This window comes from Botrytis cinerea, chromosome 16 (assembly GCF_000143535.2).
Source record: "Botrytis cinerea B05.10 chromosome 16, complete sequence".
Lineage (NCBI taxonomy): Eukaryota > Fungi > Ascomycota > Leotiomycetes > Helotiales > Sclerotiniaceae > Botrytis > Botrytis cinerea.
The window spans coordinates 743,599-769,126 of NC_037325.1; the positions used below are offsets into that span (position 1 = coordinate 743,599).

The 25,528-nt window shown below is 43.6% G+C and overlaps 7 protein-coding genes across 13 annotated transcripts; 3 read left to right on the forward strand and 4 right to left on the reverse strand.

The window, feature by feature from the left end:
- Positions 1-733: 733 nt before the first annotated feature.
- Bcpks14 lies at positions 734-6,442 on the reverse strand. The gene is made up of 5 exons (XM_024697936.1): positions 5,998-6,442; positions 5,711-5,939; positions 5,576-5,650; positions 2,117-5,521; positions 734-2,060 (listed from the first exon to the last, which is right to left on the reverse strand). Exons 1-5 carry the CDS (start codon positions 6,315-6,317, stop codon positions 822-824), a joined length of 5,268 nt encoding a protein of 1,755 aa, XP_024553753.1. The 5' UTR covers positions 6,318-6,442; the 3' UTR covers positions 734-821.
- Positions 6,443-8,099: 1,657 nt separating this feature from the next.
- BCIN_16g01840 (hypothetical protein) lies at positions 8,100-9,559 on the forward strand. Its single transcript, XM_024697937.1, has one exon. It carries the CDS (start codon positions 8,623-8,625, stop codon positions 9,451-9,453), a length of 831 nt encoding a protein of 276 aa, XP_024553754.1. The 5' UTR covers positions 8,100-8,622; the 3' UTR covers positions 9,454-9,559.
- Positions 9,560-10,775: 1,216 nt separating this feature from the next.
- Positions 10,776-11,690, forward strand: BCIN_16g01850 (hypothetical protein). The gene is made up of 2 exons (XM_001553344.2): positions 10,776-11,081; positions 11,150-11,690. The coding sequence occupies exons 1-2, from the start codon at positions 11,052-11,054 to the stop codon at positions 11,489-11,491; spliced, it is 372 nt and encodes a 123-aa protein (XP_001553394.1). The 5' UTR covers positions 10,776-11,051; the 3' UTR covers positions 11,492-11,690.
- Positions 11,691-13,055: 1,365 nt separating this feature from the next.
- Positions 13,056-15,105, forward strand: BCIN_16g01860 (hypothetical protein). Its single transcript, XM_001553342.2, has one exon. It carries the CDS (start codon positions 13,126-13,128, stop codon positions 14,902-14,904), a length of 1,779 nt encoding a protein of 592 aa, XP_001553392.1. The 5' UTR covers positions 13,056-13,125; the 3' UTR covers positions 14,905-15,105.
- Positions 15,098-16,608, reverse strand: BCIN_16g01870 (hypothetical protein). 4 transcript variants are annotated; one of them, XM_001553341.2, is made up of 3 exons: positions 15,991-16,608; positions 15,608-15,846; positions 15,098-15,511 (listed from the first exon to the last, which is right to left on the reverse strand). In XM_001553341.2, exons 1-3 carry the CDS (start codon positions 16,351-16,353, stop codon positions 15,349-15,351), a joined length of 765 nt encoding a protein of 254 aa, XP_001553391.2. In that variant the 5' UTR covers positions 16,354-16,608; the 3' UTR covers positions 15,098-15,348. The 4 variants fall into 4 exon arrangements, with proteins under 4 accessions (XP_001553391.2, XP_024553755.1, XP_024553756.1 ...); XM_024697939.1 differs by having other exon boundaries at positions 15,098-15,846; XM_024697938.1 differs by having other exon boundaries at positions 15,608-16,608.
- Positions 16,609-17,652: 1,044 nt separating this feature from the next.
- Positions 17,653-19,058, reverse strand: BCIN_16g01880 (hypothetical protein). Of its 4 annotated transcripts, XM_024697941.1 has the most exons (3): positions 18,679-19,058; positions 17,971-18,486; positions 17,653-17,917 (listed from the first exon to the last, which is right to left on the reverse strand). In XM_024697941.1, the coding sequence occupies exons 1-3, from the start codon at positions 18,913-18,915 to the stop codon at positions 17,750-17,752; spliced, it is 921 nt and encodes a 306-aa protein (XP_024553761.1). In that variant the 5' UTR covers positions 18,916-19,058; the 3' UTR covers positions 17,653-17,749. The 4 variants fall into 4 exon arrangements, with proteins under 4 accessions (XP_024553761.1, XP_024553760.1, XP_024553758.1 ...); XM_024697942.1 differs by having other exon boundaries at positions 17,653-18,486; XM_024697944.1 differs by having other exon boundaries at positions 17,971-19,058.
- A 290-nt stretch (positions 19,059-19,348) lies between these two features.
- BCIN_16g01890 (hypothetical protein) lies at positions 19,349-22,241 on the reverse strand. The gene is made up of 4 exons (XM_024697945.1): positions 21,875-22,241; positions 21,645-21,814; positions 20,846-21,590; positions 19,349-20,783 (listed from the first exon to the last, which is right to left on the reverse strand). The coding sequence occupies exons 1-4, from the start codon at positions 21,893-21,895 to the stop codon at positions 19,386-19,388; spliced, it is 2,334 nt and encodes a 777-aa protein (XP_024553762.1). The 5' UTR covers positions 21,896-22,241; the 3' UTR covers positions 19,349-19,385.
- Between the last annotated feature and the right edge of the window lie 3,287 nt (positions 22,242-25,528).

The window sequence follows — 25,528 nt, forward strand, 5'->3', positions numbered from 1 at the left end:
GATTCCCCTTCCTATGTGCCAAGCTTGGTGACTCCCAACATTCAAAGCTGACATGGTTTCCTGCGTTTGGACAGCGGGAGGTATGTTATGGACTTCTTTCATATACTATAGATGTCGCTCGAAGATACTAGTAACTATGTTTTTCGTTTTGGGAAACAACTTAATCTATTAGAGCCTTCTATGACCTATTGTATCAATCCTAAAGCACACAAGGAGACCAGTTCTGGCATACCGCCAGAGTCCTTGAGCACACCCCTACTGCTCTTCATGATCAATATTTTCGTGCCGAAACTGGTATCAGGCAAAAATATGACCATGTTGAGATGTATTGTGTTTTTCAAAACAGCAAAAGTTACATATAAAGTACAAAGAATGAAAACACTTGAAGGGAAGGGGCTGAAGTGAAGTGACAAAATCGACCTTCTTCAACAATGAAGATTTCTGCCACAATACTGATAAAGAATCCATCTGTTCGTTCCGTCTCCATTTAATTTGAAATCCTACCACCCATGATTCGTATAACAGTCGAAGAGAACAAACTAACATTCGAACTAGCTATACCTGTTTGTGTTTTTATGAAATTAATTTTGAAAAAGAATAAGTCTGAAAATCTAAGATGTGGTGTAATCATGGAACCGAGCAATAAGTGCCATCTGGTGCTCTTTTGACGTTCAGACATGACATTCAGACAACACCTAGATACCTAGGTAAAAATATTAGACGGAAATCGTGTTGCTTAAGAAAAAATTACATTCAATAATTATCTAGTGTCTACTCTAATATCCAAGTACTCTAAACGCCCATACAAGACGATTGTATATCTACCCAATCAAGGTTTTCATATCCCCAAAAGTCGATATCTCCAAATAAAATGAGTCTCTAATTTCAGTCTTGAGCTCTTCACGCAATCTCTGAGATATAACAAGAGACATTAGTGAATCCAACCCGAAATCAGCAATATTTGCATCATCAGTCAGCACTCGAATATCAATGGCCAACTCCTCAGCTATGATTTCTTTAGCACGGACATAAGAGGCTGACGCTTCTGCCTTCGGAGCCGGTGATTCACATTTGCTTTCTTTTTCGTGGACGCTCCGTGCCGGTGAAGGAGGGGTTAATAGACCAGTGACGATCTTAGAGTCACCCGCAAATGATGATTGTTGGGACGATTGCGACTTAGAGGTAGTGGCACCTGAACCTAACGAAGCCAGAGAGAGAGCAACTTGAGAGGCATCTAAAGCATGAGATGCCGCCTTGAGAGGGGGAGGGCGAAAGATACGATCTAACATGACACGTCGCCATTGAGTGAAAACAATGGCTTCGACAACACCGACAATCTCGTCTCCTTGGAGAATGTAGACGTCACCAACGAAGTTGTTATTATCCGCAGGGACCATTCGGACATAGGCTAGATACTTTCCGCCAGGTGAAAGCGGCTTTGCAAACCTCATAGACTTCCAAGATGGTGTGATGTAGAAGTATTTTTTATTATCAAAATGCGTGCCTCCATTCAAGATGAAGCCTGATAAGGAGACACATCCATCGATGAAATGAGGAGGTACCGTCCAATTACCAGAGGTGTCCGCAGGGAATTCTACTTCAGCCACAGCCTCATCTTTATTAAGAATCACCGACTTCATTGTTCGATACATGTCCGAGTAATTGACCAATTTTCCAAAGAGGCTGTATGCAAGATTGGTTGTCAATTTATCGGCTTGACCGCTGGCGGCCAGATCGTTAAGAGCTGCAATACGGCTTGTTACAAGACCTGATGAACGAGACCATGCTGATAACCAAGATGATGGATCTTCGTAAGAGATAGTCGCGTGACAATACCAAAGATTTTTGACGGGATTGTACCATTTTACATGAGCCTGTCTTTTCTCTAAATCGGCCTCAGCACTAACCACAATTGTCTGAGCTTCTGTTGGATTGTAATGCTTGACCACAGGTTCATGATACTCAAAGTCGGTAACGTTGATGCCAATGTTAGATGAATTTGGGATACCTTTATCGAGGATACGTTTCGCGACTGTGAAAGCCATATCTGCATGGAGGAACTGCTAATGTTAGAAAAGGAGGATCATAGTCAATGAATACAAATTGATAGACTTACAGAAGAAGCAACTCCGTAGTTGTTCATGGTATGTCCCTCGATAACATCCTTCAGCGCTGGATCAGTCATGTCCGATTCAGTCACAATTTGGGCTGAGGTTTCAGTGTAGTTTTCCGAGCGAATCTCGTGAATACTTGTAGTGCGGAAACCCTTGACAACTTGAGTTATAGCCTTGGTAAAGTTGGGATCTGATAGTGCTTGTCCCTTGGTCAAATTCCAGTCTCCATTGTATTGAATCCAATAGTTCGTGTTATTCCATGCGTATGTTGGGGAATCGACTAGTCGAAGAGCCTGTTCGAAAGGTAAGTGAAACTCTGTCCAATCGATGTTTACGCCGGCATTGTACAGAGAGGTGAGTGCCTTGCCGAGCGTGGTCCAGTTGTCTTGGTCTCGGTGCATTGTTGGAGATGTCAATCGAGTGTCCGATAATGTCTTTGCGATGAAGCTGATACAGCAAGGATAATGTCCAATCTCTAACCAGATGGTGGATTTTGACAAAAAGCCAGATTCCCAAGCAACATTGAGTCCACCAACATAGTCAACTGTTTCTCGAGTTGCCTTGGCCAAGTAACTGGCATCGATCCCAGATGTAAGAACCTTGGAGTAGAGAGGTGATATGACAGGGATTTTGGGTGGCTTGCAAACAACAGCATTCGTCAATTTGATAAAATCATCAACTAAAACGTCCATCTGGCTTGTGTGGTAGGCATGTGGCAAATTAAGTTTTATGGTACTATAGCCTGCTTTCCCGAGAACATTGACCAGAGCCTCCAGGTCTTCTAATTCTCCACCGAGTACTATTTCCTCGGGGCCATTGATGCAAGAAACTTCATAAGGAATACCATTGGCTACTTTCTGGACCTTTTCGTGGGACGCTCGAACGAATAGCATACCATGTGTAGCAGGCTTACAGTGTGTCTCGAGCAGATTTGCGCGTGTTCCGACAAGGAAAACAGTGTCACTATCAGAGAAGACTCCTGCTGTATTCAATGCAGCATATTCACCCAAGCTGTGACCTATAACGATACTTGGGGTCACCCCGTAAGAAGCCCAGAGTCGTGTTAGAGAAATCTCTATGCAAACGATAGCTAGATGAAGAGACACTGTGGGTACATCTTTAATATCGCAGGTGTTCTTGATGATAGGCAAAAAGGAAGAAAACTTCTGACGCTGTGCAATACCGTCAAGTCGGTCTACTTGCTCTCGGAAAGGCCTAGAGTCGCGATAAAGTTGTGCTCCGATACCGATATAGAATATCCCCTGGCCAGTGAAAGCGAAGGCTACTGGCGCTTGCTTTGGATCGGTAGGTAGCTGATCTAGGGCGGTATCGATATGTGGACGAAGAAGTTTAACAGCATCGTTGAGTGAAGATGCAAGTACCGAAACCCGGTAGTTGTAGTGCATCTTTCGTGCAGACAAAGTGTAAGATAAATCTGCGATAGAGACACCTGGTTGAGTTTCCATAAAGTTCACAAGACGTCTGATATTCTCTTGAAGTGAATATGGTGTCTTTGCTGAGATTGTGATGGGGTGCGTAGGTCGAGTATCTTCGCCAATCCTTGGACGCTCTGTTGCTTCTTCTACTATCATTGCCGTGTTTCCTCCTGCTGCTCCAAAGTTATTTACCATCGCCAACCTCTTCTGACTACTGCTCTTTTCCCATGACGTGGCAGTGTATGGTATAACAATGCCTCTTTGATCCAAATCCTTGGGCAAGGCCGGATTCAGCCCAGTCTTGATGCCAACATGTGGAGGGATAGTGCTCTTTTGAAAAACAAGCATAGTCTTGATGAATGCCATAATACCAGCAGCAGCTTCTCCATGGCCAACGTTTGATTTCACAGATCCAATGTGAAGGTCAGTGGTTCTCGGCTGCCCGTTAGCAAAGACTTTGGTAACTGAACTCATCTCGGTCGGATCCCCCGCACCAGTGCCGGTTCCGTGAAACTCGACATATCCAACAGACAATGGATCAATTCCGGAGCGCTTCACTATTTGGTTGAAAAGATGAATTTGTGCCAAGTCGTGGGGATGTGTGATGGACACAGCCTCAGCCGAATGATCAGTACCTGCAGCAAGAACGACCGCGAGAATATTGTCATTGTCAGCTTCGGCGTCTTCTAATCGCTTGAGAACCACACTTCCAACGCCATCAGCACGACAGTAACCGTCTGCTCCCTCATCCCACGTTTTGCAGCCTCCAGTGGGTGATAAAAAGTGGCCCTTGCTCAAGCCAGCGTAAGAATCTGAGTTTGTGATAATATTCATACCACCAGTAATTGCCATATCAATATCACCGCTCCAGAGAGAAGTACAAGCCGTTTGAATGGCTGCCAGACTTGATGAGCAAGCTGTATCAATGCTATAACTTGGTCCCCAGAACTTCATGAAATAATTTATGCGGCCGGGACCAAAAGCTCTACATCCACCAGGAATGAAATAGGTTCCGATATCTTGACCAGTGTTGACTTCACGGTAGTCATCGCTAGAGCATCCGTAGAATGTACCGACACGACGCTGATGAATACCTCTGCCATGAACATAACCTGAACTTTCCAAGGCTTCATAAGCTGTAACTAAAGCTAATCGATGCATAGGATCGGTTTGCTCTGCTTCACGCGGAGACATACCAAAGAACAAAGCATCGAATAGTCCTGGGTTGTCAACAAAACAGCCGTAGGGCGTTTTAGATGTGTTAGACCTCTCTCCTGTCGGATCTACATGACTTTCGATATCGAAACGATCAGCTGGTACCGGTCTATGGACATCACGACCCTGCGCCAATAAGTCCCAAAACCTCTCGGTATCATCTGCACCACCAGGGAATCGACATGCCATACCAACGACTGCTATCTTGGCGGACTTTGCATCACGTGGTGGACTTTGTTCCAGAATCAGATTCATTACGGTAGGCATCATCGTTTGTTGAGATAGAGTTGTAGAAGGAAGCTCCGTCTTCCATCGACCAAGGACTTTCTCCATATAATGTGAAGGTTGTAAACTCCAGAGTTGTACAGCATCTGGTGAAAGCCGTTTCAAACCTGCGGATACGCCATCAATGGTCTTATCCCACTGAATACTTTCCATTAATATTTCAGTCATCATCTCTGTGAGCAATGATGTACCATCTGTCGCCTCGAACGGTCGGCCGGTAACAGGAGAAAATATGGGAAAGCAAAGGTGGCTATCTGGTGTGATGCCCTCCATGATCTGATTCACATGCTCCAGACCATAGGCTTTATTGCTATGCCACATTCCCTGAACCTTTCTTATTGGAATGTTTTTCGTTCCCTTGAAGAACTCTGATTCTGAGAAAAGAGATCTAAGAGTTGATGGCGGGCCACTAATGCTCACCGATTGACCATCAGAGTTGAAAACCGTCGCCATGCTGGCTTCCGGGTATGCCTGAATTTATTTATCAGCTAAAAATCCTCGAGCCAATCGAGTTTGTGGGCTCACTTTTTCCAAATTAAACTCTGCTACTGCTTGCTGAGCATCTTTTAGATCAGCCTCATGGGCACAATATACCCAAGCCTGAGACACAAAGGTTAGTAAATAATTTGCGAAAAAAAGGGACCCTGTGATATGTCTTACTCCTTCAGCAGTGATCTCGTTGGGTGAAACATTCAGTGAGCGACAAACTTGATCTACAACAAGACCAAATCTAAATGTGACTTTGGCGATTTCAGCAGCCATGGCTGGAAATAGCAGCGGACTGGGAGAAAGTGCAATGGCTGCTCCGGAAAGCAAACCTGGGCCTCGTCCTATAAGCACGGCATTTTCTGCTCGAAAATCGTATTCTAAAGGATTAGCTTCGTGGTAGCTTAGGACAAGAGGTCAGCATTTTTAGTTCGATCCTTTCAATTTGCATCTTAACTTACGCGATGAATATACCTAATTGAAAGACCAAAACAAGAACTCGCTCAATAGCTCCACCCAGTGGGGTCTTCCTGAGCTCAATGACACTATCGGTCAAGTCTAATACGCTCTCAAATACAGGTACCAATTCCCTTTCTGACTTTTCCAGTCGCCGGCATTCTTGCTTCAGAGCAGTAGTGATCGCATCGATGGTCGAGGCAAGAATAGGGTGATTTCTCTCTTTGCTTAAGATATGTAGTTTTCTAAACAAAATGCGCTGGTCTCCTTCTGGATCCCCTTGAGGAATCTCACCAGACAAGTAGATAATCTTCGCACGTGTCATTGTACTAAAGCTTCGTACAGGACCTTTATCATTCGACGTATTTGCAGCGATTCAGTACAAATGAAGTATTAATACGTAGCAGAAGGTAAATAAGTCAGTGGTCAGTGATCACGTCGAAATGGATCAATGAGTACGTTGAAGTGATTAATTGATTGATGGGAGATTGAGGCCCTATTGACTGATTTAACTTACCTACAAATCTATCTACATACATGATTAAAGATAAATTAGAGGGATTCGGAATCCGAGTCCAGGTAAATACTGGTAATTGATCCATGGCAGCCGAGTCCCGAAGCTTGGATCATATCGGGCCTCCGGCCGATAGTAAGCACCAAACGATTTTCAAACTGCTCAGGATCTTCTTGGAAAGGATGCAAGATATTGAGATTGCCAGTATACCTTTTCAAGAGAAATACTTCTTGAAAGACACTGATTATGAATGGAGTAATTTCTTCGGAGAATTTTCCGGCCGAGCTAACGGGGAGAATATGTAACTTGTGTATAATCGATCGCTGATTGTACAACATACAACCACCTTGCTTCAAGCACCGCCACATGTCTAGCCAGCTAAGGCAAGTGAATCTGGTGCTCGACTTTGTAGAGTGTTCAATCTTCAGTTGACCGATACTGTCTGGACTCTGACGTCTCTTGAGTTAAGTCGCTAGGATGCTGATGCATCTCCAGGCCAAAGCATTCAAAATCAAGTAAGGTTAATCTACTAATCCAAAACCTTGAATGGTTCACCATGCGTTGACTAACCGAGGACTTTCGGATTGGATTAAGCACGTTGTTGATGTCTTTCAGAATGAATTGGAGGTATCGCCTTGGAATAAGCTAAGCAAAAGTGGACTCCAATTGGTCCCAATATAAGCAAAATACAGGGTAACCCTCAAGTTGAGTGATTAGTCAGTACACGCAAAGTGCCAAAACGAACATTTTGAATGCTATTAATGATCTCGTGGACTAGAGTATCCTAAACGACCGATTTTTTTTATGTTGAATCCAAGCAACAAAGCCTTCTCACTATTGTCTTTTTAGTTCGGATCGACAGATTGTTGAAAGTGTCATGGTCGAATAAGGCTGACATCACGTGAACATTCAGAAACGACACACAGATTACCGGAACAGTTGCAAAGCTCCTCGAATCGTATCTTTCCATGACACCAGTGAGATCCAAGTGGGCCCGCTATATATCTAGCTTATAGAATTATCTGGATCTCGGGATATTCGGTGAAGATTTTCCGTCGCACCGCGCGATTCCGTGAGTGTTTCCGTACGACACCGGTCAAAAATTTCTACGGAGCTCGGGGGCCGAATTATGAAGGTCAACTTTAGGTCCAAATCGGAATATATAATAGCCGAGGTATTCTCACTTTAAGGTTTCCTTGTCTCTTTAGAGACTCAAACTGCAAAGCTTTGTAAAGGTTTGTACAAAGATCAGTGCTAAAGTTCTAATAAACCTTTGAAGATCGAAATATATCCATTGTATAATATCTAAAGCTCAAAGATCTGTTAGGGGCTTAATATATTAATATTAATAATCAAGTTTCATTAATCTCCAGGCTTTGTTTAGGGTTTAGGTCTGTATTATAGACCTTTATAGAAATCTGCCGTGAGAGTTGCTCCGCTCGTCGGAAAAGCGATGATTAGACTAAGAGTGAAAATTTCTTGAATAGATTGTGGAACTTCTGGCATGCACCGTGATACACGACACTCAATTTATATAACTATAACTACTTGAAAGATGACGCCCTCTCACGTGATTATTATTGGTGCTGTTATGAGTGGACTCACGCTCGCGCAACAATTGAAGAAAAATGACATCTCCTTCACGGGTTTCGAGCGAGACGTGAAAAATGACTCTCGTGATCAAGGTTGGGCGCTCTCCTTATTTGGAGAAGCCTATGACGTGATGAAGACTTTGATGCCATCGGAATCAGGACCGGTGGAGCAGACAAGCCATCTTTACCCTCTCGATCTCCAACCACAGTTCTTGTTGGTACGAGAAGGATGCGGAAGACGTAGCACCCACGAATTGCCTAGGTCCTGTATGTCTAATTGTATTCTGTCTCAAGAGCTAGCTACATATTGAAAGTAGTAAGTCTTATATAGACTTACTGAAAGAGCTAGTCTCTTTCGCATTCGCTTAGGGCTTTACTACAGTAACTATATTACAGTGGTAATCGAATTGAAGTCATTCACTTCGCTCACACAGTTCTCTTTCTATGATATCACTCATCCAGAGTTCCGGGTCGGTGTCATCACGGATGGAACTCTCAAGGTCGTCCGAGCAAATTGACGAAGAATGCGAGAATGGCTGATGCAGGGTATCGACGTGCAGTTCAACAAGCGCTTGCTTCGTGTGGAGGAGCAAGGTGATAAAGTAACGGCGTATTTTGAGGATGGCACTTCGGCAACAGGTGATTTCCTGGTCGTTGCCGAGGGTACACGTAGTGTAGTGCGCAGGCAGCACTTCCTTAAAGGCCAGGATATGATGAAACCACCACCGATCAGCTCAATATTCGGCGAGATCTCACTCAGAGGCGACAGCTTCTCAAAACAGCTCACCAACTCACATTCAAACTTTATCATCATGGATCCTAGCCTCGGTGGGGATGAGCAGACCGCTATCTTTTGCGCTCTCAACCGAATAAGCCCTGATGGCAAGACTCGCTATTACTACTATATTCTTCTTTGGGTAGATAAGAACACCCCTAACGTAAGCGAGAAGAAACGGGCGGAATCAGCATCACAGGAACAATTGGCAGCATTTGCGCGCGGGAAAACCAATCATTACCCGGACAAGCTTTGCTCTCTGATCGATAAAATTCCTACGGAAGAACACAATACTCCTGGCTTCCAGCTTCAAAGTGTGGAGTTAGAACTTGAACAATTGCCACCTGGAAGGGTGTTGTTGATTGGCGATGCAGCACATTCGATGGCCCCACGTAAGTCTCACAATCTTATTTCGGCGTTCAACGCAGATATGGTTTCACGCAACAAGTTCGCGTCTAGCGTATCCAACACCGTACTTGAGGCCTACGGCAAAGAGGCTAGATTCATTACATTCGGGAGGGAAGCCGGATTGATGCCACCGAAGACTGTAAAATTGCAAGATGTAAAGATTCTAGGGTAGAATCGGATCGAATTTGTTAGGCATTAAATTAGTAAAATGCCTTTCTAGAAGAATATAAACAAATACCTCTTTGGGTTTAAAAGCTTTCGTAAAAAATTGGAGCCCATCCTACTATAGATTTGATTTGATATAAAGGTGATTCTGAAATGCATGATTTTATACCGCTTTAGACATTTAGTCTGTCGAAGTGGCTATTCTAGATTAAATTTGAACGAAGTATCAAACCCTAAGAATATTGTTGTTCCCATACCCCGCGCGCGTTAGGTCAGCCTTCGGCAAAATAAACTCGAATGACAAAAGATAGGCTCTACACTCGTGAATTATCCTCCCATGAAGCTTAGATTCTCGGCTTTTCCATATCAATTAACTGGAATTCATAGTACCCCAGGTACTGTCTCAGCTTCCTGGAAAGCAAGGTGATATTGACGCGCGCGCCCTTCTATTCGAAATGTGGCCTAGAATCCTCTTCACCGCGCGGTCTCCCTTCTTAGCGGAGGTTGCAGTGTTAGATTGGCTCATCTTCTTTCGTTGTTCTTATAACTCGAAAATCTCAATTGGATTGATATGCTTTCCGAATATAGATAAAAAATGGCAAGAGTCGACGACAAGACAAGTACGAAGCATGTCGCCCTTTTAAATCATAAGCCATCTGAAACACTAACGCCGTCTACGAAAACCTCCCATTCTCAAAAGCTACCAGAGACTGATTCTGAAAAGGCGATAGTTGAGAATGAAGATGAGCAAATGGTATGTCCACAGGATTAAAAATACAGATGCGAGAAGCTGATTTATGTGCCACCATCAAGATTGTGTCCTGGGACGGTGCAGACGATCCCAGTAATCCCAAGAATTGGTCTTTCAAGCGTAAATAGGGCATAACTGTTGTAGTCTCGCTTGTTGCATTCATGACAGGAATATCTTCTGCTATTATCGCGCCTGCTAGTGATGTCATTGCCGAAAATTTTGACATCCAAACTTCTTTTCGAAAGCAGCTCAACTTCTCCATCATTCGACTTGCCTACGTCATTGGACCCCTGATACTAGCTCCGCTTTCTGAAGTATACAGACGTTCGTTAATTCTTCAAGCCTCCAATGTTTTCTTCTTAATCTTCAATTTTGTGAACGGCTTCGCAGATACTGAAGGCGAGTTCCTGGTCTTCCATTTTCTTAGCGGCCTTGGCGCTTGTGCTCCATTGACAATTGGTGGTAGTGTTCTGTCTGATCTATGGCGCCCAGAGGAAATCGATATGACCATTTGACTGTACACTCTAGCTCCTTTGCTTGTTCCTGCCCTCGGACCCTTACTTGAAGCTTGGATTGTCGAGAGGTCTACATGAAAATGGTGCTTCTTTTCCATTACGATTTTCGGAGTGATTGTTTAAACCCTCGTTTTCTTTACACCGAAAGAAACATATGGCCCACGAATCCTGTAAAGAAAAGCCGAGAAGCTACGAAAAGAAACCGGGAATGACCAACTGCGGACGGCATTTGAGCTTAAAGATTTGCGTCTTGTCTCTATCATGCGAACTTCGCTCGTTCGCGTCATAATACTGCTTACCACTTAGCCCGTCGTCATTTTCCTCTACGTGTATTTTGCGATGGTCTATGGTATCATCTATCTTATGCTGGTGAGTACTCATTAAATTTTTATCTTCAATACTAGATCAAAAACTAATTTGAGATTTTTTATCTTTAGTCTAACTTCCCATCGCTGTGGACGACTTACTATCACGAATCCGTCGGCACAGGTGGTCTCAACTATATTGCTATCATGATCGGCCTGAGCATCGGTGCACAAGGAGGTGGGCGTATTGTAGACTATGTATACAAGACCCTCAAAGCTCGATCACCAGATAATACTGGAAGACCCGAATTTCGCGTGCCTCTTCTTTTCTTCTCCGCCTTATTGGTTGCAGCGGGACTTTTCATGTATGGGTGGTCCGCTGAAACAAGGACTTTCTGGCTTTCGGCATACATTGGTGCTGAGAAGTTTGACTGGGTTTGGGTTCCCGCTTTTCGCCCCTGCTATGTATTGTAAACTTGGTTATGGATGGGGTAATAGTGTGCTCGGGTTCGCGGTCCTAGCCGTTGGCTATGCTGGAGCTTTGATTCTCTGGTTTTTGGGCACAGGCTGAGAGAGGCAAGTCCATATGCGAGAGGAGGTGGTTGAAGAATGTAAAATGGTTAATTTAATCCCACTTGCATAGAAGAGGAGGAAATATCACATGTATATATCATTTGAAGGGCGGGATAGGAATTGGTTTACAACTTATAGTTGAAATTCTCGATGGTATATATAGAGCTAATCTGAAATCATATTAGAGAAAATTGTAGAAGAAACTCCATTATCGGCGCAAACGACTCTCACCATTAGAAACAAACCATGTGTAGCCATTATACGAAGTCGACCGATCTTGGGTTTGGTTGATGTACCAGCATAGGACGTATATGTAACCATGGGAATGCATCTGTGCGCCACTTGGGCCAAACGTATTGGGAGAGGGTGACCCAAATAAGAGCTTTCAACCTTTACACCAAGGCCATCGACCGAGGTACCATATGGAACCCTAACTTCTGCTTCAAATGTTAGATTGGATCGTAGTGCAATGAGTGCAGATGCAAGTGATCCAAGTGATAAAATCCTCTCATTCGTGCTACCTATCTATCCTTTGTCATTCTATCACAGTTGTATGTTTCAGTCGTAGTATTCTCGGTCGGAATTTTCCCTAGACTAGTTTGGAGAGCTCTCCTCATCCTAGTCGTATAAGTGCTTCAACAATACATCGTACTTTTCAACGGCACTGGCAAACTATATAGAGAGTATGATATCAGCACAATGATTTTTGTACAATGAATAGAAGCAGCGACTTCAAGTAAGCCTGGTGGATGTTTAGATATCTCAGAAATAAATAGCAATGCCGGTCTTCATACGTAAATTATCGATGTAACAGGGACATTAAGTCGATCTTGAGCCCCCTCGACGAGGTAGCCGTGCAGCACTCTTCTAATACGAATTCACTTTCGCAATATTTCTGGCTATAAAAATAATGTGAGGCATATGTCTTTGCATCGACTTATCGGTATTAACAATCAAGGCTTCTTCTTCGTCGGCGGCAGGCACTCTATCGGATTGGAAAAGGCCTAGCCTCTTGAAACTTTCTGTACCATTGTGGAAAAATTAGAGCAGTTGTCTTTATAGCACTCGCTAATACCGGTGTCATTGAACAGGATCTCCAATCTGGCCACTTCAACCATCACACGTTTCTTGATTCTTGTTATCGAGTTTTGAAGTTATCGTGGTTGATTCTGTTCAAGTATGTGCCAATAGAAGATATATCGCGTGTGGAAATTAGTCATTGCGCGTTCTTGTAGAACGCAATGTTAGCTGCTCACAAATGGGGCACAAGATGTGGAATGATTTGCGATGCTCCCATTTCGTCGGATCCAACATTTGTAACCCTTGAACCAAACTGCCATTAATTTATGGAATGCGATCTGTAAATGCCTGAGGCATCAAAGCAGGGTACCTAGGCGTGATGGATTACCTAACATGAGCTGACCTTGGGACTGCTTTACAATAACATCAATTGTCAATTATTTCTGCATGTATATCCATAAGTTGTCACTTCTCGATTCCATGCACGTCATTGGTATTCTCTGATTCCAATCACTATGAACAGAAGTTCTCGCGGCTGCTGGACTTGTCGACTTCGGCGCAAAAAGTGCGATGAGCATCGTCCTGTTTGCAACGAGTGCATGACGCTCCACATCTCTACCTGCAACTATGGCGCCAAGCCGGTATGGATGGACGGCGGTATAAGGCAGGAAGCCATGACCAAGAAGATCAAAATGGAGGTCAAGCAGCATGCTCCTTATCGCCGCCGTGGCAAACGGGAGTCGACTACCTCTAATCTCAACGTTTCTATTCCCGAACTTGGAGATCAGAAGTTAACCAGTTTCAATGCCTCTCTTCCAGAATCCGGAGTTCAAAGTGAAGCCAGGTCGTATACAAATGATACTAGCGCGACTTCTATAGATATATCGAATGTCACGTCTCCTGTTAATGCCCAAAAGATTTGTAAGCAAGTACTGCAGATAAGACCATTCGCACAGTCAGACTCAGTGCTACTTGTGTTTTACCTCGAACGGATCCTTCCGTTTCTATTTCCTTTCTATCGGCCTGCGCCACTCCATGGCGGCCGAGCATGGATTCTGGATTTGGCTATCAGCAGCCCCGTCGTCCGTCAAGCCATCCTTTGTCAGAGCTCATATTTCTTTGCACTGGCACACGGAACTTCTACCATCAAAGACGATCGAATGTGGGAAGCTTTACTTGAACAAACAAGAGATGCTTTTAACATGTTACGCAATTCTATTACAATCATCGAGAGCTACAATGAAAATGAGCACATACTTGGTAGCGTTCGCGCCATGGCTGCTGTCATGCAGCTGCAACGTTTCGAGATTGCCATCACTTCTTTTGACAATTGTCAAGCGCATCTCAATGCGGCCTTAACAATTTTCAGAAAAGTCGTTGATGTCGTTGGAGCTGACAACCTAGCTAGCTCTTCCAACACATTTCAAAGTATTCTCAGTCTTCTGGGTCCCCCTACATGGATCCTACCAGGCCAAAAAGCTGAAATATCTAGCTCTGAGCAAGCTGCTTTTCGCTTCTCAACAGCTCTGTTGATCTTCGATGACATCATCGCTAGCACCGCTTTGCAGGAGCGTCCGAAGTTGTACGACTATCACCAAAGCCTCCTTTGTAAAAACGATGGAATTGATGCGGTCCCTCCTATTAACCTTGAGACTACTGTGGGGTGTCAAAATTGGGTGCTTAAACAGATCGGTGAGATCGCTGTTTTGGATGCATGGAAGAAGCACTGCAAGGCAGCTGGCAATCTGGATGTTATTGAGTTGGTACAGCGCGCAGCAGCCATCAAGAAAACGTTAGAGGCGCAGGTTTCACGTTTCGAATCTGATCTGGCGTCTGTATCCCAGGAGAGCAACTTACTGGACGACATGTTTGCAGCAGAAGACTACACTGGACAAGCTCGGACAATCGCTCGGCAAACCTCATTAGTAACACGAATATGGGCACATAGTACCTTCCTTTATCTATCTGTTGTCGTATCTGGGTGGCAACCTGCTAACCCTGATGTACGGTATCATGTAGCTCAAGTTCTCGAGCTGTTAACTCGTCACGTATCACCCCCAGCATTATTGCGGACAATGGCCTGGCCATTTTGCGTTGTAGGTTGCTTGACAGAATCTGCGCAAAAAGCCCGGATACGCGACATGGTAGATTCTCTACGACCAGCCAGCCGCTTTAGCACTGTGCGCCGTGGCTTTGACATTATAGAAAAGGTGTGGAGCGATAGGGCCATGGGTAATGCCAGCGAATTCGCTTCATATTTTCGAAGTGATATCACTCTTGTATTACTCGTTTAAAGGCGTCAGAACCATTTTGATTTTTTGACTGTCGGTTTCAAGTTTTCCAAATTGTATTCAAACACTATTATGGATATTAAGAAGTGTTCTTATCAATTCTGGGGCTCTTTTCCGCAAATTATACGATTTTCTATAATGTGATCGATCTTAGCCTGTCTGTTTTCAATTCTTGCTTAGTCAATTCAGCGGTTTTTGTATTCATTCATTCTCTAATTCATTGCTTTCTTATTCAGATTAAATTTTCAATATGTTTAGATCTATCTGGCCTATGATGGTATTCAACTTATTACAGATTTTAGAAGGCAGAGATCGTCTCCAGTTAAATCAACACAGGAAGGAAAAGAAAGAGCTAGGTCTGTTTTGAGTACTTGAATTGATAAGATGAAATATTTTTATTTTTTAAGTGGCCATTTTAAACGCGCTGTTTATAAAGCCAATCGATATCTAAAATTTGGTATAACCTTGGTCCTTCACAAATGTGGCATGCCATGGGACGTTCTCCGCGCCGCTCGCCGCCAATTGCGAGTAGAAATCGGCATGCGCGGGGCCGTTAACCGCCTGGCCTGCGATCTTGCCGTCCGCTTGGCGCTGGTCTGCGTAAATGAATCTAGGGGGGGACGTGTTAGAAGACGATCTACAACAAATCACTGTTTCTTTCTGTGGAGAACATGATGTGGAAGAGAAAAAATAGACAACGACTTACCGATAACCCTTGGCTGTATATGCTCCGTCAGCAACACCAAGCCAATAGGCAGTGGCTGCCTTTCCCATACCGCCGTTCAACAACAATGGCACTGGCAATACCGCGACATTACAGATGTTGCCTGTGTAGATGAACACCTTCTTGCTCTCTTCGGGCAGAGTTTCCCAGCCTTTGATGGCTTCTTGTGCGGCAATGAAGGGGGTGACAACATTCACGTTCAAATCATTGGCAACACGAGCCTGCAGAGCAACAAATTTAGCATTTCTGTGAATAAGGAAGGCTTCTAAAGGGAGATGCGGGGAAATTTTCTTCAAAACATTGAGATGGAGAGGGGATTTATGAGCTGAAACCAAAGGTTGGAAATTCGTTTGATGGCGACTTACACTTGGAATAGACAAGGCTGATTCTGCATCGGGTGGGGGAGTGATGGAACCGGCGTTGTATATGACTACGCTAGGAGCCGTTGAGAACTCGCTCTTAAATTTGTCGAAGACAGAAGCTAAGATGCTGGGGTCGGTGTTGGCGAAATCAGCTGAGAGAGAAAGATAGCCCTTTTCGTTGACTGAGTCTGTACCTTTTCTCGAGACAATGGCGACTTTGTATCCTTCTGCAGCGAACTTCTCAGACACAGCTTCGCCGATACGTGGACCTGAGCCGAGAATGAGAACAGTTTTGGTGGCCATTTTTATCGGAGTTTTCGAGAAGCTTCGTGTATTGAAACGTAACTTTGCACAGACTAATCTCATGAAATCAAGGTATATGTATAGGTTAGGAGAAAATGCTGTATAATATTCTTATGGAGGCCAACCACTCCTTCTTTATATCAGCGAGTCTCTGTTATAAGCCGCGCGGGGATGAGGCCCAAAACCCGCGCGCCGCATTCAAAATATTCCTGGAAATCTTATCTTACATTCCTATTTTGAGCCCTTGCTCTTGGCTGGCTACGATGGCGGAGTGGGCCCTGCAGGTTAATAAACCCAGTGTGCATCATGCACAGATCCATGATTTAGAATTAACGGCGCGCGGCTTAAGTAAGCCGCGCGGGTGTGGGTTAAAATGCTTGGAAATCAACATTAACAATTTAATAAGTGTCGCGAGCTCCAATGCCCGACTGCCCAATACCTTACCGTTACTGTAATACGAGTCACCTTCCTCAACGGTGTTGTTATTCCACAAGTTCTATATCCACTTATCGACGGCGTGACTCCGGTAATATGCTAACAGTAAACAGTCACGTGGGTCACACAATACAACGTTAATGATTTCATTGATTGGAATATGAGACTCAGCCAGAGCCTGTTGAGTAAATAAACTAGCCTTCATTGTAGAGGCAAAACCTGTTGGACCATCAAGCTGTAATCAAGTTGCCTCTGGCCCTTGAAAATTCCCCCATTGATTCATCGCCAGGTCGGTTGATGGTCCAGACTAGCAGGTCGGATGTAAGTTTTCAATATTTGAGATCAGTACAGCATCTAACGCGAATCAGGTGTTAATACTTGAATCATTCACCTATCAAAAGATTCTGGTCGTCGCACTGCAGTCCGGACTATTGGATACCCTAGCCACCACTAGGATCACTATGAAATATCTTTATATACTATAAACGCTTCTCTGTATCCAGAGCCTGAACAATAAAGCAGTCATTAATGGATTCTTGCCTCAATTCTGCCTCAACAAGATCTCAATTATTGAGTCTGTACTTCCATTGGGCATCTATACCATTAAGAAGTCAGTACTGTCTATTATGGATGTCTTCAAATCCGATCACGGAATGTTCTTATGAAGAAATTCTTACGAGGATGCATGACAACTCAAGATTAAAATGTGCCTCAGTGATGATCCCTCTCCACTCAGATTCACTTCACTCCTGTGCATTTGGCATTTGAACCATATTGAGATCCCTGAATCTAGCAAAACATTAACAAAGAATGGCCGGCTTTTGAAGTGCAAAATAAACCGTAGATATCGTTCTGCAATACTCGGAATTGGTTTGTTTGATGGCGAAACAGCAATTTCAACCATCAGAATCTTGCTTCCAGGCTCTATGGCCGGTAAAATTTGACGAATGATTTCGACACTATTCTCATGCGACCAATTGTGACAGATATGACGCAAAATATAGACTTCTGCGCCCGTTACGGGCTAGGGGTCAAAGAAGTTATGCAGTACAAACTTGACACGTTCGGTCAACTCGGATAACAACTGTGTAGCTCCTTGCTCAATATTCTTTTTGTAATCTTCTACCACAAAGTTTAGCTTCGGGTAGTTTCTTGCAAGTTCTACACTCAAAAACCCGGACGAGCCACCAACCTATACGAATTTGAGTTAACTTTCCAGGAAGGGGACAGAGAAGAAAGTCAAACTGAAATTGATAAAAGTGGCTTTCCAAGCTCTGTCCATGAATATCTTGTTATAACGTGCTTTTGACTCTGGCTAGGATCCTTGTCAACACCCTCCATTGCACCGACGAATCGAGCCATCAACTCGGGGCTTTGCTCGAGGTATTTGAATAAGACATCCTTCGTGTTGAGGGTAAGACTAAGTGCGGTATCTTGAGCAGTGGTGCTGTCTTTATATTTCTTCAGCGCCTCGGTTAGCTTTGCACTGGCAGGAAGAATTTGCTCAACGAAAAAGCCGTAGTAATTCATCATATTATGATCACGCAACAGCAGAGCAGACGAGGCAGTCTGAAAAACATGATCCGGAACATCCTCTCGCAGCATCTGATTCAGCATTGCTTTACGCACAACCGGTTTGACTTTTCTCTCAGACAAGCCAACCTTTGCAGATATTTCCGCATAAGTCGCTTCACCATCGAGTGGAATTGCATGAAGAATATTGAAGTGATAGATAAATTGTTGAGCCGCATTGTCAATGGCCTAGACACATATCTTAGCATATCATGCTCCATGCTCACAATTAAGGGAGCAGGCTAGTGGAATACATATATTATTGACTATGTAGAATTCGCTGTAGTGATCTAAATCTAAAATCGGAAGTGGAAGATAATGCATATAAGATGCACGTGCCCCATCTTTCCAACACTACATACAATTCTCAATATTACTTACAGCTCCCCAAACCGGAGCCAGAACCTCTCGCGGACCAAGAAACAAGTCACAAAATGCACTCGTGTCATCAATAACCACCATCCGCACCATTCCAATCTCAGATTCGCCATCAGTATCGGGGTATTCATCTTTTGCCTCCTGATCAAACGACACTTTGGCATTCTTGCCCGCCAACCATTTCTCGACAATAGCTGATTTTCTAGCGATTCTCTCACTGAGCTCTTTGATAGAAGACATGTTGAATATTCACGTGCTTTTCGTTATGATGTTCACTATTGGAGCTTGAGCTCTCACAATTCTATATATATTCTCCAATACATGGAAGAGTCAGCAGAAGTCTGACATTCTAGTTTGAATCAGAGCTCGGTCGTCCACTTTTCGGCTAATTCCTCGCTTCGGTGGCCGGGCTGGACATCTGTTTTCAAAGCCATTTTTTGGGGGGCATTTATAAGGTTTCCATGCACAAGTTTCAGTTCAAACAAAGCTCAAGTCTAAGCAGAGCGCAGCTATCAAATCCTAGGAATTCATGTGCCGAATTCCGAGTCTGTCACGATGCAATGCTAGACGCCGTGGAGTTCCTGCCGCAGGAAACCAGTGATGGAAAGTTGAGAGCTAGGCTGGTAATAGTTGTAGCTAAACTTCTCTAGTGGCTGAATTATCGTGCAATGTTTGACAGTGACATATTTGATTTAATTTATATTATATTGCTACACTACATTTGTGGAAGAAAACTTTTTGTCTTGAGTATTAAAACTCATATGAATCGACCCATTCTTCTCTGTTGAAATACTTGGCTCTTCGTGAGTTCGCAAACGCTTCCTGGGAAAATCAGGGGCCAGTTCAGGCCATTTCATAGCTTGCTCTGGGCTACCGTTGGTACCGCTTTGTCTCAATTGGTTGAGTATATCTGATATACCAGCATCTGAAGCATCTGTAGAATATGCCGAACCGAAGGGTGTGTATGGTCCCAATGAAGATGGGAGGGATGAGCCGATGTCCCAAGAAAAAGGTGTGCTCGCAGCAGTTTGTGGTGAGAAAGAGAGAATAGATCCGTCTCCTATTGAGTCTGGTGGGGAGATCTTGAAAAAATCATCCGTTTGGGTATTGAGAGACATCATTATATCAGACATGGATGCTGTTGAAGCAATAGATATCGGGTGATGCTGTTCGGGATTCTTCATCAAATTGATTATTATAAGTAGCTGCTCGAATGCCCACGCCACCTTGCGGTGGTAGCTATTGGACTGCATCCGCTCTGTGCTGTTGATATAGCAAGTGGATACTCTGCGCAATAATTCAAGATCGGCATTGGACCCGAGGTCATTATTTGAGGACTGTAGGAGGTCTTTGAGCAGTATAAAGAATGCTGGCAGTGAGAAAGCGTCAAGTATACTGGCAAATGAGGCTGTGTTCGCTTTAATGGTGGGTAGCTTCTCATCCCGGTTAGGATTGGCGGTCTTTTGATAAGCCAGATCGTTGAAAGCATCGACTATTTGAGGATCTTGCACTCCGTTTGCTATCAGCAATAACAGACAACTGGCTCTTGCATCGGAACGTAATTGTTCGGAATGTTTTTGCCCAGATCCATGCTGTAGAGCAAGTATACGGGTAGCCAGAAACTCCAAAGTCAACATGGAGCGGCGAGGATTGTAAGAGGAGGCTTTGTAATTCAGAATACCAAAAAATTGTGTATATTGGTCCAGTTGGCGTTCGACGGATAGCAGTAATTTAGAAGCTTTTGACTTTCTAACCTTACTTGTCCGAAATGAGGCAGTGTGCGTCAAGCGGTAAACATCATCTTGGATCATTGCTAGTTGTATTTTATCCGAATAAGGCACCTGGCGTTCTATCGCAGCGCTTAGTTGAGGAGCGATATTGCAATCGTGGGTCGGCAGCCAGGAGACGGCACCTCGAGTAGTGCACAAACTCTTGTCCCTAACGTATAGGGACTGTACGACTTTTGCTCGCTCCAATGTTTCATATGTATTGTTTTCATCGGGAAAGATTTGTGTTTGGTGAAGTCCCATGGTTCTTGCAAGCCCACAAGCGTTGGTGAAAATAAGTTCAGCCCATCCTGGCGGGTCAAATTTTTGTGCTGCGACGCTCTAGACAAATGATTAGCTCGCTAGGGTGATAATTAACAACGTGCAATTAAACTTGTACATACTAGAAGTATTAAAGTCTGAACGTTGATAAGTCTTGGCGTAGTCAGTAATCGAGAATTAACCAGCGCAGCTCGACTCGGGAGGAAAGAACGTGCGAAGTCGCCAAATAGACCGTTGCCTGATTGGGCAGAAATTTCCATCCCCCAAACAAGCACTGTAATGGCCTGAAAACAGATGGCCCATACGTCATCCCCAGGCTCAGGATTATTCGAGTATATACGTTCGACATGGGCAATGAGATTACCCTTTACGAAAATATCGGTTTCACAGTCAACGTGCTGAAAGAAATGGCTAATAATGGTGGTGAATTGTTGTTTTGGTAGAAGGTTGATAACGGGCTGGCTTCCGAAAGGTGGGAATGGTTCGATTGCACCGGCCCTTTCACATAAACTCTGCAGCATATCAGGTAAAGTAGCATTGCATTCAGCATTGTTTGCAGAAACAACACAAGATTGAAACTGCTTGCAGAGAAAAAAAAGTGATAGTGGGCCGTGATAATAATCGACTCTATCCACCTGGTTGTAAAAGAGGTGAAAGTCGGCGAAATCTTCGCTGTATAGGGAAGGGCTCGTCGGATAATCTTCATCGTCATCTCCATCGGAGCTTCCACCCACAGACGCTTGTCGTGTCGATGAGTTTGAGGAAGAGTAATCCTGGTCTGTATTTTGTGCGATGTTGTTAGAAAGGCGACCGAGATACGATTCTATGTTGATTAGGCGCTCTTTGACTCCATTCACGCTGTCAAATCTGGGTACTAATTAGACAAATTTTCATCTTATTGAGAGTAGTAAAGTGACTCACAGTGATTTTAGGTGATTGACTCTTTTGGTAGGATTTTGGTAAATGCATGTCACGCTATCGTCTTGCTCGCAGTTGTTGCATTGTGGGAGCTCACGGCTACAACGAATCTTGCGCTCACGGCAGCGAGTGCATGTCTGATCTGAGATAGAATCCTCGGAGTGACTTTGTTTCTATTCGCTCAGTTAGCGAAAATGTGGTATAGTCAACAACATGAACATCTTTATATGTACCCTTTTCTGATGTCCAGACATTTTGCGGGATTTGAAGAATATTTTGATCTAATTCAGCTTGCTTTCGTAGAATCTCTCCAAGCAGATACAAACATATGATTGATATAATGGCTTTGGCTTTATTGTAGGCAGATGGGAAACACGTAGTGATATTCCTATATAAGCTTAAATTAAATATGCCATTGATCAAGGGGTTTGACTTTGTGTAAGCATTGCTAGTAGCAGCTATAGTAGAACCTAGCTATAATGGACTGGGATACACTGAAATCTTGGATATACTGGAATAATCTCTTTATTCGACTACTTTTTGTATGGCAATACCGGAATTTAAGACAAAACTGAAATACCGGATGCTTTTTTGTGAATCTGATAGTTGTAAGATTTTGGTGGTAGATTAAGGTGATTAAGCTTTTCTGGATAATTAAGTTTGACTGGCTAATATCAAATAATATTTTTTTGAAAACATCAAAGTTTGGAGCTGAAATCGGATGTAAGTTTTAATTTAAACGCTTAGACTACTATTCTTTATATCGGAATCTTCTTTATACCGGATTTGATTGATCGCATTTTTCATTCCGGTATAACCAAGTTCTACTGTAGTTCTCCCTAAGCATATTACTCAGAAGTTTTCTCGCTTCATAACAGAGTCAGAAATTGATCCATCATCAGGATTCATACCGGAATAAGCTTTCACTCCTGCAGAAGATCTGGAAGCTGAATTAATCTTGAAACTCGCGCATAACGTTTAACTCAGATAGCGATAGTTTAACGGGGCTCCAAACGGCACCACCCGTAACACGAGCCGGCACTATAACTTTCTGTAAACATCATTGCATTTTACGTCAAAAGTGACGACAAATATAAGCACACGTCAGCTCTAAATCAAACCACCCTCGTACCATTACAAGGCGGATGGTTGTAAATCAACTCGAGTTATCAGTCTATACCGCGCAATATGACATCTTCATGTTCCAATCGTTCTTCCACGCCATGCCAGGTTGATTTTCTCCGCATCTCCTTATTTTGGCTGCGTGATGGTCCGTAATCAAGCCTTTCAAGAGTCGCAGCAGTAATACGACCAAGAGGATCGAGCTAACTAAATTGCCTGAGGCAGTGACTGGCGCTTCTTCAGCCCTCGTATCCCACTCCGCAAAATGTGCGTACGGCTATCATTAGCCGGTTGTCTGACTGGCAGACAAGATAATTTCACATGGGCAGGAATAAAGAGATTTTAGAATTTTCCATATTGGCATAGTTCAGTTTCCCACGGGTGAGATTGAGTTTAACTTTCGGTATCAAAAGTGCCATTATCGACGCTATCATCACGTACGTTTCAATCTCATCAACCTTCATTTTGCGCCATCAAACCAACTACAACCGTATGTTGATTTTACAGTTTACGATAAACCTTCTTCCAAAGCTGCCGACGGCGGCATTGCGAATATAGTAGTGTAAAAATGATGCAGGTGGCGTTTGGAAGTCTAATCACGAATTAACGTTATCGCTAAGGCGAAAGATTCCACTAGTATCAACCGAGAAAACCCACTCAATTGGCTTGGCCCGCTATTAACTACCAATCGGAAGGAGCGCGTGCATCAAGATCAACAGACAAGAGATTGAAGAAAATTAAGCTTCTGTGCTTCCCGCAGGACGCTTCGGTATTATTTTTATCAATGGTTAAATATGAATGGCTCACAGTGACTGTCACTTTGCTGCACCCTGGATGTTCAACTGTGCTCCTGGATTTAGACTATTTCGTGTGTAGATCAGTGGTAGTTTCAATTTGTCGTATTGTTACCTTTTTCATTTTTCACGTGAAATGCTATTCTTGTCCCTAAGCCGTGCCAAGATAGTGAATTAAAGTTTGTGTCTTTCCCTCCCCCATAATTTTTAGTTTTCCTCCAATTCTGGGGCTACCCCATGACCCCACTATTTCTTTGAAATGGGTATAGTGTGTGGAAGTTGCGGAACTTGACTTGGCGATGGCGACCGTTTAAACAAGGAGGAAGATGACGGCCAACAATCTGCAGCAGCGCACCCTGTGGGAAGGAAGGTCATTCAAATCGAATCGGCCCAGCACGCTGGCCGTGAATCCAACCCAGCCTCGTGCTTGGGTAGGATTGAGAGGAGGCAGGCGGTGGGCCCAACGACATCTGTATAAGCTGCAGATGCATGCACAGACGGTATTTACACATGATCGACCTCCACTTCTTAAATCAGAGTACGCTGACAGAGGGTTTCAACACCAGCTCCTGATCTTTTGTCCCTCTGCACTAGTTGAGAGACCAAAATAGGATATCTTATAAATAGCAGTACTAATGGGAATTTCTAAAATGGAAGAGGTTTTCCAGCAGAGCTGAAGTTGAAAAGACGGCTTAAGAACGCTAAAAACTAGATGAGATATTAGATCTTTCTGCAAGCATTGTGCCATACGAAACCCAAGTTATGATATCCCCTGCGTCGCTAATGAAACCTGTCTTACAAACAGCTTCTGGCCCATGGGGCTGTCCACACTTTCATCTACAACATGGAGCAAAAGAAGATCCCATCCGTTTATGACCAGAAATGGGTCGAAGGATGATTGAAGAGCGAATGCGGATGAAGAAGGACGAATAATATTTTAGTGAATATAAGACGGTAACAGGCTAAAACTCTTATATTTAATCGAAGTTGAAGGAATAGTGTTAAGTTTGGGTCCCAGCGGTCCATGAAGAGAAACAACCTGTAGTATAGAAAAGTGGGAAGTGGATCGACACCAGCCTACTGGGCTAATGTATGGCAAGCTAAGCCTTAATACACTGGATAATCTAGATATCGCTTGACTTAGTATCAGCTGGTTTTAAAATGCTTGGTGATGTGATTTCCAATCAGGAATCACTTGCTGTCATCCTAGCCTCACTTTGCAGAACTACTAATGTGATGCTGGTCGCTGAAGAACATTTTTGAAATGATGGGATCGAACATGGGCATGGGTAGATTTCGTTTCTCGTATACAGAAACTTTTGATTAGGATGAGCTTCTGTAGTAGCCATTGCGACAAACCTGGAATTTCAATGAGTGCCTGCGTATTAGCCGAAGCTGCGATCAAGACATGAGATTCTTCGATTGGATCTATTGACATGTATTACAGTCTAGTGCTTATACAAGCAACGCTTATGTCAACTTCTATCACTTCCTGCCGAGCTGCCGTTGAATCATTTACCTCTCGGGATTATCAATTTGCATTGTAATCCCATCTTTGGTTTGAAGAGATTTTTAGCAAGATCTGAAGGTTTTGACAATAAACTGCACGGTCAGAATACGCTACTGGATAACTTAGAATTGAATTTTGTACCTTGATTAGTTCCGGAATGGCCGATTTTCTGCAGCGCGTAGAGGCAAATTCAGGTTTCTCATTGGGTGGCTCGTAAAGATTGAACAAAGTTGATGCTGCAGAAACCATTGGCGCACTTTGCTCCACGACTGAAAATGTCTCATCGAAGAGGCAGAATTGGGAGATTATGGAGAAACTGAGTTATGCCGTGAAATGTAGTTTGATTCCAGATTTCATGCTAAATTCGTCGGGTGTCATCGCTTGGGATTGTACAGAAATCTCGCCGGCGGAGATACTGAGTAACGTCATGGTAGTAGGTATTGTGTAGAATGACGACTCAG

Bases quoted from the DNA above. Each gene is read 5' to 3' on its own strand.
- Bcpks14 (XM_024697936.1), bottom strand. From the start codon at position 6,317: ATGACACGTGCGAAGATTATCTACTTGTCTGGTGAGATTCCTCAAGGG. The intron at 5,940-5,997 runs GTAAGTTAAGAT...TCTTGTCCTAAG, and splicing joins CAATTAGGTATATTCATCGC to CTACCACGAAGCTAATCCTT. The intron at 5,651-5,710 runs GTAAGACATATC...TTTGTGTCTCAG, and splicing joins ACGAGATCACTGCTGAAGGA to GCTTGGGTATATTGTGCCCA.
- BCIN_16g01840 (XM_024697937.1), top strand. From the start codon at position 8,623: ATGCGAGAATGGCTGATGCAGGGTATCGACGTGCAGTTCAACAAGCGC.
- BCIN_16g01850 (XM_001553344.2), top strand. From the start codon at position 11,052: ATGGTCTATGGTATCATCTATCTTATGCTG. The intron at 11,082-11,149 runs GTGAGTACTCAT...TTTTATCTTTAG, and splicing joins GTATCATCTATCTTATGCTG to TCTAACTTCCCATCGCTGTG.
- BCIN_16g01860 (XM_001553342.2), top strand. From the start codon at position 13,126: ATGAACAGAAGTTCTCGCGGCTGCTGGACTTGTCGACTTCGGCGCAAA.
- BCIN_16g01870 (XM_024697938.1), bottom strand. From the start codon at position 16,353: ATGAGATTAGTCTGTGCAAAGTTACGTTTCAATACACGAAGCTTCTCG. The intron at 15,512-15,607 runs GTAAGTCGTTGT...GTCCCCCCCTAG, and splicing joins TATACAGCCAAGGGTTATCG to ATTCATTTACGCAGACCAGC.
- BCIN_16g01880 (XM_024697941.1), bottom strand. From the start codon at position 18,915: ATGTCTTCTATCAAAGAGCTCAGTGAGAGAATCGCTAGAAAATCAGCT. The intron at 18,487-18,678 runs GTAAGTAATATT...ATATGTGTCTAG, and splicing joins TGGCTCCGGTTTGGGGAGCT to GCCATTGACAATGCGGCTCA. The intron at 17,918-17,970 runs GTTTGACTTTCT...AAATTCGTATAG, and splicing joins AGCCACTTTTATCAATTTCA to GTTGGTGGCTCGTCCGGGTT.
- BCIN_16g01890 (XM_024697945.1), bottom strand. From the start codon at position 21,895: ATGTCTGGACATCAGAAAAGG. The intron at 21,815-21,874 runs GTACATATAAAG...CTGAGCGAATAG, and splicing joins TGTCTGGACATCAGAAAAGG to AAACAAAGTCACTCCGAGGA. The intron at 21,591-21,644 runs GTGAGTCACTTT...ATTAGTACCCAG, and splicing joins GTCAATCACCTAAAATCACT to ATTTGACAGCGTGAATGGAG.